The sequence below is a fragment of the Primulina tabacum genome, chromosome 7 (genome assembly GCF_025594145.1).
Source record: "Primulina tabacum isolate GXHZ01 chromosome 7, ASM2559414v2, whole genome shotgun sequence".
Lineage (NCBI taxonomy): Eukaryota > Viridiplantae > Streptophyta > Magnoliopsida > Lamiales > Gesneriaceae > Primulina > Primulina tabacum.
Genome location: NC_134556.1, coordinates 26,138,585 through 26,152,896, shown reverse-complemented (window position 1 = coordinate 26,152,896; position 14,312 = coordinate 26,138,585). Strand labels below are relative to the sequence as shown.

Genomic DNA, 14,312 nt, shown 5'->3' with positions numbered 1-14,312 from the left:
ATAAATTTGTTCGAAACTAGCATAGATCAAATGTGTTAACATATAAATTAAGTGCAATTCTTGCACTTATAAAACCCTCCAAACTTGAACTTTTGCTAGTTCCGAGAAAAATAAAAATGCAGACTCAAGCAAGAAATTAACGCTGACAACTATAGTCATGGATATGCAAAAAGTGACAATGGCCTCAGATTTATTTATTTTCATGTGATTCGTATTTGCTCGAGAGTCACGTGCGTGTGTGGTGTGTCAATGTTTATTTACCTCATCGAATGCGCAAATAGATTCACAATGCCTAATCTCCTTATAAACTTAAGAAGTCATCCACTCGGTGCAACTCACACTTCATTGACATACACATTTACTTACACAGATCACAAAGGACTTTATTGGTGATTATTTGGCTCAAAAGATATTCAACATAAATATAGTAAAGATGAAGTCACACAATGAGATACTTGCATGCAAATGCTTAAAGTCTATACTCGCTAACCATGTTTATCAGGTATCCATAAGCTTGACTTGAACAACTTTTCTCCGCTAGTAGGTTGGATAAATATAACAAGGTTAATAGGTCCTGTAGGCTTGTAACGTTAGGCTACGGCTCATGGCTACAATAAAGTTATGGAGATCAAAATTTGAGAGAAATATTTGAACTTCATCAATTTCACTCATTTTCATTCTCTTTTCATTCACCATCCACTTATTGTATTTTTCTCATTCATATTCTTCCTCTTCCATATATTTCTTTTTCAAACTTTTGATTCGTTCTTTTCATTGTTTTTCTTCTTTTTTCCTCTTATTTTTTATTTTGCTCGGGACTAGAAAAAGTTCAAGTTTGGCGGGTTTGATAAGTGCAAGAATTGCACTTAATTTATATGTTAACCCATTTGATCTATGCTAGTTTCGAACAGATTTATGCTCGGTTTTTGTTGTTTTTGTGTAATGCAGGGGATATACAACTGTGAGATGATTTAGAGCAATCAGAGATGTTTTTGAGCGTGAAACGACGATAAAAGTAGCGCTGCAGCGCCACAATGTGCGAAAGACAAGCGCTTGGGCAGCGCCGCGGCGCCTCATTGCCGAGAGATAAGCGCTTAGGCGCTAAAGAACAAGCGCCACGGCGCTCACACCACGAAGGCGCCACTTACTCACCCCCGCGGCGCTAATGGCGGCGAAACAAGAAAATGGGCTTTCAACTTACGGCTCGAACGCGTAAATATAAGGGAAGAAACGGGGGTTCAGAAAGGGGGGACGCCGTTTTTGGAGAAAATACAGAGAGAAGAGTCGGAGCTAACACGAGACGAAGATAGGCGCACGAAGATCAATTACAAATACGAAGAACGACGAATCTAGGGACAGAGACGACACTTCGAATTTGTTATATGTTCTTTCGTGTTTATATTTTCTTGCATTTCGATGTCTAAAACTTTGAACATGCATTGTTTTTATTTCGATTTCGTCATGAACTAATTTTCTATTCTAGAGAATGACGTAACTTTGTTGATACGATGATTTGACGCAATGATTTATTTCATTGAATTCCGCTCTTGTTTAATTGTGTTCTATGTGTGTTTGATTAATTCTACAATTCGGGAGAGGGACTAGAATTATAGATCATTAGAGACACATCGTTGAATGTTTATATCGTTCGGAAGGCGTATAACTTTAGCGAGGCTTAGGTAAGAACATTGTTTGCATTTATCAATTAAACTTAGATTTTATTAGGAATAATTGAATCGAAATTTGATTGATACATTTTATTCGTCACTTGGGAAAGGAGGAATAAAATAATTAAGTGTTCTTAGTCATTAAATAATTGGAATTCATGAATATAAATTAAACTGGTAATAATTATCGTGGAAACTTGGTGAAATCATTTCTCTAGATATTTTCTCTCATTGTTATTTCTCAACTCGGTGATTTGATTATTTATCTATTTTCAATAACTCATTTGAGTAAACCAAATCTCTTGTAATTTTTCTAAATAAAGTTGAGACTATTTTAATTACAAGCATTGATATAATTTTAGTTCACACTCCTCATGGGATCGACACTTTTATTCAAAAATACATTTTACTATAACTTGACGTCGTGCGCTTGCGAGCAGTTAAGAAAACACGCAACATCGCGCATATGCGCAACACTTACTGTCTCTGCACTTGGCCACACATCTTGCTCGCGCATATGCGCACCCTGTCTCGCGCATATGCGCGAGGTCTTCTGCCTCGGCAATGGCCCTTCGCGCATATGCGCGCCTCACATGCGATACCTACTGTATCCCACATATGCCAAACTCATGCATTTCCAATTTTGGTCTCGGAGTGGTCCTTCTATAATCACATCAATTCATAATCAATTGAAACGTCTTCCATTTTTAATGCTTTAAAAGTACTAGAAATTTTTTTTTACCTCCCTAGCATCGGCCGAACCACCCAAAAATTACATAAAATATTTTGGACCTCATTTTAAAATAAAACAACCAACTTTATAATTGAGAAATACAGCGCATACTATAATCTCTCAAAAACCTCTCAAAACATGAATAAAAAGTCGTAAAATATTTTTACCATAACTTGAAATCATAAATCATAACTAGTGCGGAAAACTAGCGTCGGTCCTCGGGTTATGTGCACCTTCAGTCCAGTCAGATCAACAATCAAGACCTCCATAAACATAATCATCATAATCACCTCCATCAATCACACCTAATGATTCTAAAGACTCAACACGTCATATCCTTGATAACAAGTAATACGTAATACAGTCAACATATAACAGTGAAAAATACTTGTACTTAAAATATCGTTTTCATGAAGATGTATAAACTTCAAATATGAACATTTTCGTAAACCTTTTTATGATGCATGAACTTTAAATAAAAACAGTTTCATAATGATGCATCAACTTTAAGCATAAACATTTTCATGACATGCATCACATAAGCCTTAATCTTTTCCTTTCTTTTTCCTCAACATGACATAACATAAAACATTTTTCATGATCATAAACATTTTTCCTTTTCCTTTTCTTTTTTCCTTTTCCTTTGTTGAATTCAGATCGTTAATTGTGACTTTCCTCAAACCTTAAAAAGTCGATGGATCCATCTACATGAAACTACAGTACTGGGCGGCGGGGGACACCAGCAACACTCTCATCGGTCAACTGGGCCCTGGCCTATCCTCTTTCGAATAGAAATAAGATCGTCGGGGTTCCCTCTGGGCCTTTTCCCATAAATGGCTCCCTCTGGGGCCTTTTTTCCTCACGATATTCCATTCTTACCGTTACCACATACCGTTACCTCATATTCGTAATAATGGAAATACGATAGTCGGGCTCCCACTGGGACCGTAACCCTCACGATATCTCCAACATTATCGAATTAATAACAATTACTTCACTTCCTTCAACGTTTACATTATCATTACTTTATAAAAATCATGCATAACATATAACTTTGTTTTGAAACCAAGCATGCAACATGTTTTTTAAATGTCTTCCGTAAATCATAAAAATCCCATAGACATTTAAAAATCATAATTTAATCATGAACATTTCATAAACATTTAAAATGAAATTTTAACCTCAAAACATTTAAAATAACATTTTGAAATATTAAATCATAAACATATAAAATTCCCTCAACATTTAAAATATCATTTTAACATATAAAATCCCAAAAACATTTAAAATATCATTTTAACATAAAAACTTCCATAAATATCCATAACTATAGAAAATAATCATATTAGCACATAAAACAGCATTCAGGGCACTGCCATGACGTTTACTAATTTTTAGGTGTAAAAATACCGTTTTACCCCTGGACGCAAAATTTCCCGTTTTGGACATTTTCTTGAATTCATTGACTCTAACATGTCCCAAATAATTATTTAAGCCTACAAGAATTTTCTCATATTTTTATTTAGCTTAAATCGAGGACTTTTAAATTAATCTTTAAATAAGACGTATTACTGCGTTTTAATCCCGAATTAAACCAAACCTTAATATAAAATTCCCAAATTAAAAAATTAGACTTTTAATAATTATTTAAGTTTAAATATAATTTTTCATAATTTTATTAAGCATAAAACTAGGCGTTTCAATTAACCCGTTAATTAGCGTTCCGTGCGGCGATTAATCACGAATAAATCCAAAACTCATTATTTTGATCCCAAATTTTTAACATAACATTTTTAAGATTTATTCTACCCTTCCAAGTAAAGATCAACCCCGTGGACCCATGGATTCAATTTTAATTCTTTAATTTTCGTTTTAGACAACTTATCGAACCACCCGAGCCATCTCCCAATTTACTCGAGCTATGCCCGAGCCACCTTGAGCCAAAACATAGCCAACCCATCTAAGGACCCTACTGTGCAAGCCCAGCCCAAAGAACATATTCCTAACCCGCTCAAAAAGCCTACTGAACTTGACCCAATTACATGCATGTGTGCGTGTGTTAGTGTTCTAAGTGTAATAGGTTTCCTAGCTGCCTTGGGACACTACCAGCCCTTAACCATTGAGCACCCATGACCCTTACTGACCCTAGACCTCTCCCAGACCCGAGCCACCCCCAGCTCGAGCCCCTGAACCAAGCAGCAAAGTTCCTGAACCAAGGACAGCAGCCTCGTGCAGCAGGCCTCCCTCACGCTACATGACTGCGCAACATATGATAATCAATCTGATATAAACATCAAAAATAAAGTACAAGTCTTGTACAACATATGTTCAGATCAACTAGTGTTCAACAACTACATCAAGTGCTGAAAATCTAATCTACGTCTAAGTCCGGATCTCCACGCTAATTTTGATCTCTCATCCTCTTCTCGACCCTAATCCTGTCCCACCTGTTGTCATGCACACATACAAACACAACAACAGCCGGATAACTCCGATGAGAAATATATTCCCAGTATAAACAACGTATACATGCAATCATATAAACAGATATAAAAGCATGAAAAAGATATCAATAACATGTATCATAATCTGAAAGACATGAATCTATATAAAACGGTAAATCAAACTCGTGACACATAATCTCAGACTCAACTCTTCTCCAATCTAGGGATCCTGATTTAACTAAGACTTTGGCATTATGTATCGAATCAGAGCGATATAAATCGATCTACTTCTAACCAACATCGATACACCAAAAGTCCAATGTCTTGGCGGCTCTGCCAAAGACTAGGCACATCTGCCCGAACTCTATACATGCTTTACTATAAATCAATATACTAAGCATATCAATCTCATGAATTGCAAACATCAATGCAATAAATAAAGTATGTGGTTTTGGGAAACTCAAGTCAGATCTAACTCTAGTCATATCTTCCCGTTTCAACATTGATTTATACCTTTCTTTTGTCGATCTGATCAAGTCGAAATCTCGAATTCGAATCTGTCAATACTCAATCTGGCAATGACAATATTGAGGAGTACAATATCAATATACAACTCAAATCAATACAGGATATAATAAGAACTCAATCTAATTCTGTTTCAACGGCGTAACGGCACAATCTCGATATACCCAGCAATACAATATTAGCGGATATCAATCTCAATAACTCATAATCGATCAACAACACAATCTGATATCAAATCTGTATAATCACAATCAAATTCAATTGGAAAATGATAACAAATTCATACGGTATCCGTTCTTCGATCTGGTTTCGATTATACAATTACAACAATCTCAGGAATAGATAATAACAGTCATATCATGATTCTCCCAACAATATATTTTCGAACCATATCAGAAAGTAATAAAACTTACGTCCTGTTGAAGTTCTTGTCGAGAGGAACACGATACTGCAGTCGGATTGAAATTCTAACGAGCGGATCTTCGCAACCAAATTCTAGTATAAAAAAGAATCGAAGCTTTCCCAGGGATTTCTCGTTCTTTTCTCTTGCCAAAGCTGAAGGAATGAAGTTATATTATATATAAGTTGCATGGTAAAAAAACGTGGCTTCATCTTCAATCTGCACGTCTCGCGCATATGCGCGACCTCCTCTGGCGCATATGCGCGAGACACTCTGTCTCGGCATATTCTGAATTCCTCAGCTTGCGCATATGTGCGAGGTTCTCTGCCATGTTCGCGCATATGTGCGAGGACTAAATCCCTCGCGCATATGCGCGACCAAGCAGGGCGCATATGCGCGAGGCAGGCAGAGAACCTCGCGCATATGCGAGACCAGGAGCTGTGCATATGCGCGAACATGGCAGAGAACCTCGCGCATATGCGCGAAGAGAGGACGCGCATATGCGCCAGCTGAGGAATTCAGAATATGCCGAGACAGAGTGTCTCGCGCATATGCGCCAGAGGAAATCGCGCATATGCGCGAGACGTGCAGATTGTAGGTGAACCCTTAAATCACTTAGTAACCAACCCAAACAACAAAAACGTGCAGCCCCCAATAACCCCTATACTGGCCGAGAGTTTAACCTAGGGAGGACTCTACGTTTTGGTGCTTGCGGCTCTAGCCAACGCCCCGACCCTTGAACCAAACCCATGTACACTTTCTTAGGACCCTAGGGACTCCTTCTAACCCAGCCGTGACCCCGAAGCGAGCCCCTCGACTCCTGGACACCTGCGCGAACCATACACAACCCTGTGCAGGTTCTCGGGTAAAGTCCTAGCATGGCTAGGACTCTTTCCCCAGCCCCTAACTCGAGTCCTAGCTTGGCTAGGACTCTCGCCCTGACCCAAGGCAGACCCTAGCCGAGCCTTGGCCCAAGCCAGAACCAAGCCAGCCTCTTCCTCGTGAAACCCGTACGCCCCCAACCCATGACAGCAGAAATTGTTTCCAGCTTGTTCTGCTTGTTCTTGCTTCGACTTTGGTGTTTAAGGTGAGTATGTTAGGACCTTAATTCATGTATAGACACCACTGGTTCCAACCTAAGTTCATGGCAGCCCCCTTTTTCATAAAAACTTTAGGAATTTGCATCAAAATATCATGGTTCCTCATGTGTGCATGCAATAATCCAAAAATACTCGAAAAAAATCATAACTAACATAAAATCATGCATGACACATAATTAATCAAGCAATTAAAATAGTTTAATTACTCATTTTCAAAATTCCTAGATTTGCGTGCAGTTGGATTACGTCGTCTTAATTTTTGGACCCGGCGTATAAAATCGCAAAGTTATTTAAACAAAACTATTTTTATATTTTTAATTAAGGCCTAATTAATCACTAATGGGCCTATTTATCTATCTAATGGGCCTAAAGCCTTGCTTAGAGAATTGATTAGTAATTTAAACCCTACCTTGGTGCACGCCTCTCACTTTTAAAAAATTAAGAAACTCTCCCCCACCCTAGACACGGCACACACGATAGTAGTAAGGGAGAAAACAATCAAGGCTTGGAAGAAATTCAACCTAGGGTCTCCTACGTCAAAGTTCCTCGCATTTTCAACGTTTAACCGTGCGTTTAAAACGCAAAGGCACGTCATATTCTCCTTTTACTCATCATCACATCTTGATATGTTTTATGCATGAAAAATATGGAAAACAAGTGACACTTTTTTGTATTTTCGTTTTTCTATATCACATGAAATTTCAAGCAAGGTTTTTATTCCCAATTTATGTTATTATGTGTTTAAGACGGCTGCCATGATTAGGACACAATTAAGCATTGTTTTTCATGAATTTAGAGTCCTAGAACATCACCTAAACACCACACACGATCATGAAGCAACCGAAAAAGCAACTTGCTATCACATGTGATCATGGGTTCGGTTCTATGGGATTGTAGGCTGGGCTTGGGTTCGGTTGGGACCAGGGCTTGGCTGGGGTCTTTTATGGGTCAAGGGAAGACTCCTAGCCATGCTAGGACTCGAAAACCAGGGCCTGGGAGGAGTCCTTACCAACAAGGACTCCACCCGAGAGATAGCAAGGGGCTGCGCATGTTTCAGTAGCTTGTGCAGGGAGGAGGGGTTCGGCCAGGGGGCTTTGGCTGGGCTAGGTTAGGTACTTAGGGTCCTAGAAGGGTGCTAGAGGGGTTGGTTCAGGGCTTGGTTGGGTTGGCTAGGTCCTAGCAACAGAAACGTAGGGTCCATGCTCATGTGGGTTTCTCGGCTACTTCAAGTTGCTAAGTTGTGGCTTCGGTTTTGGAGCTTGGGGTCGGTCTAGGTGGTCTGGACGGTGGCCAAGGATGGTACAGGGAAGGTTAGGAAGGGCTGGGCTCGGTGGTGGCCTGGGTCAGAACCTCCACGAAAGAAATAACAGCTGTAGCGTGAGGGAGGCCTGCTGCACGAGGCTGCTGTCCTTGGTTCAGGGACTTTGCTGCTTGGTTCAGGGGCTCGGGCTGGGGGTGGCTCGGGTCTGGGACAGGTCTAGGGTCAGTAAGGGTCATGGGTGCACAATGGTTAAGGGCTGGTAGTGTCCCAAGGCAGCTAGGAAACCTATTACACTTAGGACACTAACACACGCACACATGCATGTAATTGGGTCAAGTTCAGTAGGCTTTTTGAGCGGGTTAGGATCATGTTTTTTGGGCTGGGCTTGCACAGTAGGGTCCTTAGATGGGTTGGCTATGTTTTGGCTCAAGGTGGCTCGGGCATAGCTCGAGTAAATTGGGAGATGGCTCGGGTGGTTTGATAAGTTGTCTAAAACGAAAATTAAAGAAGTAAAATTGAATCCATGGGTCCACGGGGTGGATCATGACTTGGAAGTGTAGAATAAATCTTAAAAATGTTATGTTAAAAATTTGGGATCAAAATAATGAGTTTTGGATTTATTCGGGATTAATCGCCGCACGAAACGCTAATTAACGAGTTAATTGAAACGCCTAGTTTTATGTTTAATAAAATTATGAAAAATTATATTTAAACTTAAATAATTATTAAAATTCTAATTTTTTAATTTGGGATTTTTATATTAAGGTTTGGTTTAATTCGGGATTAAAACGCAGTAATACGTCTTATTTAAAGATTAATTTAAAAGTCCTCGATTTAAGCTAAATAAAAATATGAGAAAATTCTTGTAGGCTTAAATAATTATTTGGGACATGTTAGAGTCAATGAATTCAAGAAAATGTGCAAAACGGGAAATTTTGCGTCCAGGAGTAAAACGGTCTTTTCACACCTAAAAATTAGTAAACGTCATGGCAGTGCCCTGAATGCTGTTTTATGTGCTAATATGATTATTTTCTATAGTTATGGATATTTATGGAAGTTTTTATGTTAAAATGATATTTTAAATGTTTATGGGATTTTATATGTTAAAATGATATTTTAAATGTTTATGGAATTTTATATGTTTATGATTTAATATGTCAAAATGTTATTTTAAATGTTTTGAGGTTAAAATTTCATTTTAAATGTTTATGAAATGTTCAAGATTAAATTATGATTTTTAAATGTCTATGAGATTTTTATGATTTACGGAAGACATTTAAAAAACATGTTGCATGCTTGGTTTCAAAACAAAGTTATATGTTATGCATGATTTTTATAAAGTAATGAGAATGTAAAAGTTGAAGGAAGTGAAGTAATTGTGACTAATTCGATAATGTTGGAGATATCGTGAGGGTGACGGTCCCAATGGGAGCCCGACTATCGTATTTCCATTATTACGAATATGAGGTAACAGTTTGAGGTAACGGTATGAGGTAACGGTATGTGGTAACGGTAAGAATGGAATATCGTGAGCAAAAAAGGCTATAGAGGGAGCCCATTTATGGGAAAAGGCCCCAGAGGGAACCCCGACGATCTTATTTCTATTCGAAAGAGGATAGGCCAGGGCCCAGTTGACCGGTGAGAGTGTTGCTGGTGTCCCCCGCCGCCCAGTACTGTAGTTTCATGTAGATGGATCCATCGACTTTTTAAGGTTTGAGGAAAGTCACAATTAACGATCTGAATTCAACAAAGGAAAAGGAAAAAGGAAAAGGAAAAGGAAAAGGAAAAATGTTTATGATCATGAAAAATGTTTTATGTTATGTCATGTTGAGGAAAAAGAAAGGAAAAGGTTAAGGCTTATGTGATGCATGTCATAAAAATGTTTATGCTTAAAGTTGATGCATCATTATGAAAATGTTTTTATTTAAAGTTCATGCATCATAAAAAGGTTTACGAAAATGTTCATATTTGAAGTTTATACATCTTCATGAAAACGATATTTTAAGTACAAGTATTTTTCATTGTTATATGTTGACTGTATTACGTATTACTTGTTATCAAGGATATAACGTGTTGAGTCTTTAGAATCATTAGGTGTAATTGATGGAGGTGATTATGATGATTATGTTTATGGAGGTCTTGATTGTTGATCTGACTGGACTGAAGGTGCACATAACCCGAGGACCGACGCTAGTTTTCCGCACTAGTTATGATTTATGATTTCAAGTTATGGTAAAAATATTTTACGACTTTTTATTCATGTTTTGAGAGGTTTTTGAGAGATTATAGTATGCGCTGTATTTCTCAATTATAAAGTTGGTTGTTTTATTTTAAAATGAGGTCCAAAATATTTTATGTAATTTTTGGGTGGTTCGGCCGATGCTAGGGAGGTAAAAAAAAATTTCTAGTACTTTTAAAGCATTAAAAATGGAAGACGTTTCAATTGATTATGAATTGATGTGATTATAGAAGGACCACTCCGAGACCAGAATTGGAAATGCATGAGTTTGGCATATGTGGGATACAGTAGGTATCGCATGTGAGGCGCGCATATGCGCGAAGGGCCATTGCCGAGGCAGAAGACCTCGCGCATATGCGCGAGACAGGGTGCGCATATGCGCGAGCAAGATGTGTGGCCAAGCGCAGAGACAGTAAGTCTCGCGCATATGCGCGATGTTGCGTGTTTTCTTAATTGCTCGCAAGCGCACGACGTCAAGTTATAGTAAAAAATATTTTTGAATAAAAGTGTCGATCCCACGAGGAGTGTGAACTAAAATTATATCAATGCTTGTAATTAAAATAGTCTCAACTTTATTTAGAAAAATTAAAAGAGATTTGGTTTACTCAAATGAATTATTGAAAATAGATAAATAATCAAATCACCGAGTTGAGAAATAACAATGAGAGAAAATATCTAGAGAAATGATTTCACCAAGTTTCCACGATAATTATTACCAGTTTAATTTATATTCATGAATTCTAATTATTTAATGACTAAGAACACTTAATTATTTTATTCCTCCTTTCCCAAGTGACGAATAAAATGTATCAATCGAATTTCGATTCAATTATTCCTAATAAAATCTAAGTTTAATTGATAAATGCAAACAATGTTCTTACCTAATCCTCGCTAAAGTTATACGCCTTCCGAACGATATAAACATTCAACAATGTGTCTCTAATGATCTATAATTCTAGTCCCTCTCCCGAGTTGTAGAATTAATCAAACACACATAGAACACAATTAAACCAGAGCGGAATTCAATGAAATAAATCATTGCGTCAAATCATCGTATCAACAAAGTTACGTCATTCTCTAGAATAGAAAATTAGTTCATGACGAAATCGAAATAAAAACAATGCATGTTCAAAGTTTTAGACATCGAAATGCAAGAAAATATAAACACGAAAGAACATATAACAAATTCGAAGTGTCGTCTCTGTCCCTAGATTCGTCGTTCTTCGTATTTGTAATTGATCTTCGCGCGCCTATCTTCGTCTCGTGTTAGCTCCGAATCTTCTCTCTGTATTTTCTCCAAAAACGGCGTCCCCCCTTTCTGAACCCCCGTTTCTTCCCTTATATTTACGCGTCCGAGCCGTAAGTTGAAAGCCCATTTTCTTGTTTCGCCGCCATTAGCGCCGCGGGGGTTAGTAAGTGGCGCCTAGGCGCCCATCGTTCGTGGTGTGAGCACCGCGGCGCTTGTTCCTTAGCACCTAAGCGCTTATCTCTCGGCAATGAGGCGCCGCGGCGCTGCTTGGGCAGCGCCTAGGCGCTTGTCTTTCGCACATTGTGGCGCTGCAGCGCTACTTTTATCGCCGTTTCACGCTCAAAAACATCTCTGATTGCTCTAAATCATCCTAGAGTTGTATATCCCCTACATTACACAAAAACAACAAAAACCGAGCATAAATCTGTTCGAAACTAGCATAGATCAAATGGGTTAACATATAAATTAAGTGCAATTCTTGCACTTATCAAACCCCCCAAACTTGAACTTTTGCTAGTCCCGAGCAAAATAAAAAAAAAAAGAGGAAAAAAGAAGAAAAACAATGAAAAGAACGAATCAAAAGTTTGAAAAAGAAATATATAGAAGAGGAAGGATATGAATGAGAAAAATACAATAAGTGGATGGTGAATGAAAAGAGAATGAAAATGAGTGAAATTGATGAAGTTCAAATATTTCTCTCAAATTTTGATCTCCATAACTTTATTGTAGCCATGAGCCGTAGCCTAACGTTACAAGCCTACAAGACCTATTAACCTTGTTACATTTATCCAAGATACTAGCGGAGAAAAGTTGTTCAAGTCAAGCTTATAGATACCTGATAAACATGGTTAGCGAGTATAGAATTTAATCATTTGCATGCAAGCATCTCATTAGGTGACTTCATCTTTGGTATATTTATGTTGAATATCTTTTGAGCCAAATAATCACCAATAAAGTCCTTTGTGATCTGTGTAAGTAAATGTGTATGCCAATGAAGTGTGAGTTGCACCGAGTTGATGACTTCTTAAGTTTATAATGAGATTAGGCATTGTGAATCTATTTGCGCATTCGATGAGGTAAATAAACATTGACACACCACACACGCACGTGACTCTCGAGCAAATACGAATCACATGAAAATAAATAAATCTGAGGCCATTGTCACTTTTTGCTTATCCATGACTATAGTTGTCAGCGTTAATTTCTTGCTTGAGGGGTTCAGAAAGGGGAGACTCCGTTTTTGGGAAAATACAGAGAGAAGAGTCGGAGCTAACACGAGAGGAAGACTAGGCGAGCGAAGATCGATTACAAATACGAAGAACGACGAATCTGGTGACATTAGCGAGGCTTAGGTAAGAATATTGTTTGCATTTATCAATTAAACTTAGATTTTATTAGGAATAATTGAATCGAAGTTTGATTGATACATTTTATTCGTCACTTGGGAAAGGGGGAATAAAATAATTAAGTGTTCTTAGTCATTAAATAATTGAAATTCATGAATATAAATTAAACTAGGAATAGTTATCGTGGAAACTTGGTGAAATCATTTCTCTAGATATTTTCTCTCATTTTTATTTCTCAACTCTATTTTCAATTAATTCATTTGAGTAAACCAAATCTCTTTTAATTTTTCTAAATAAAGTTGAGATTATTTTAATTACAAGCATTGATATAATTTTAGTTCACACTCCTCGTGGGATAGACACTTTTATTCAAAAATACATTTTACTATAACTTGACGTCGTGCGCTTGCGAGCAATTAAGAAAACACGCAACAAGTTTTTTCTCCGCCAACTCTCAGGGTGAGTTCAGCCTTATGCACATCTATCAATGCCCTTCCAGTCGCCAAGAATGGTCTCCCAAAGATTAATGGAGCATCATGATCCTCTTCCATATCTAAAATCACAAAGTCAGTAGGAAAAATAAATTTATCCACTTTTACCAGTACATCCTCAACTTTCCCACGTGGATACGTGAGACTTCTGTCTGCAAGCTGTAAGGTGATAGTGGTTGGTTTGACCTCTCCAAGCTCCAGTTCCCTGTAAATATAAAATGGCATCAAATTAATAATTGCTCCCAAATCACATAAAGCTTTACTACATTTAGAACCATCAATAAAGCAAGGAATAGTAAAACTCCCTGGATCTTTTAATTTCTGTGGTAGCTTCTTTTCCTGTATGACGCTACATTCTTCTGTCAGTTTCACAGTCTCAAACTCCCGCAGCTTCCTCTTCTTAGACTTCACATCATTAATAAAGTTTGCATATTTCGGCATTTGCTCCAAAGCATCAGCAAACAGTATGTTGATGTGTATCTTCTTTAAAATCTCTAAGAATTTTGCAAATTGATCATCCAAATTTTTCTTTTTGAATCTCTGAGGGTATGGAAGAGTCGGCTTAAATACTGGTGGTCGTTCAACTAAAACTTCAGCTTTGGATCCCTCAGTTTCACCTTTTTCTATTGTAATGCCCGAGATTTTTATTCTGTTAATCTGCGATTATTGATTATGAATTGATGTGATTATAGACGGAAAGGAACAAACCGGGGAAGACGAGAGAAGACATTGTTATGTGCGAGGACTGAATCCCTCGCGCATATGCGCGACCAAGCAGGGCGCATATGCGCGAGACAGGCAGAGAACCTCGCGCATATGCGAGACCAGGAGCCGTGCATATGCGCGAACATGGTAGA

The 14,312-nt window shown here is 37.9% G+C and overlaps 1 protein-coding gene across 1 annotated transcript; it reads right to left on the bottom strand.

Moving 5' to 3' along the window:
• Positions 1 to 13,380: 13,380 nt before the first annotated feature.
• Positions 13,381 to 13,896, bottom strand: LOC142550635 (uncharacterized). The gene has a single exon (XM_075659713.1). It carries the CDS (start codon positions 13,894 to 13,896, stop codon positions 13,381 to 13,383), a length of 516 nt encoding a protein of 171 aa, XP_075515828.1.
• Positions 13,897 to 14,312: the final 416 nt, after the last annotated feature.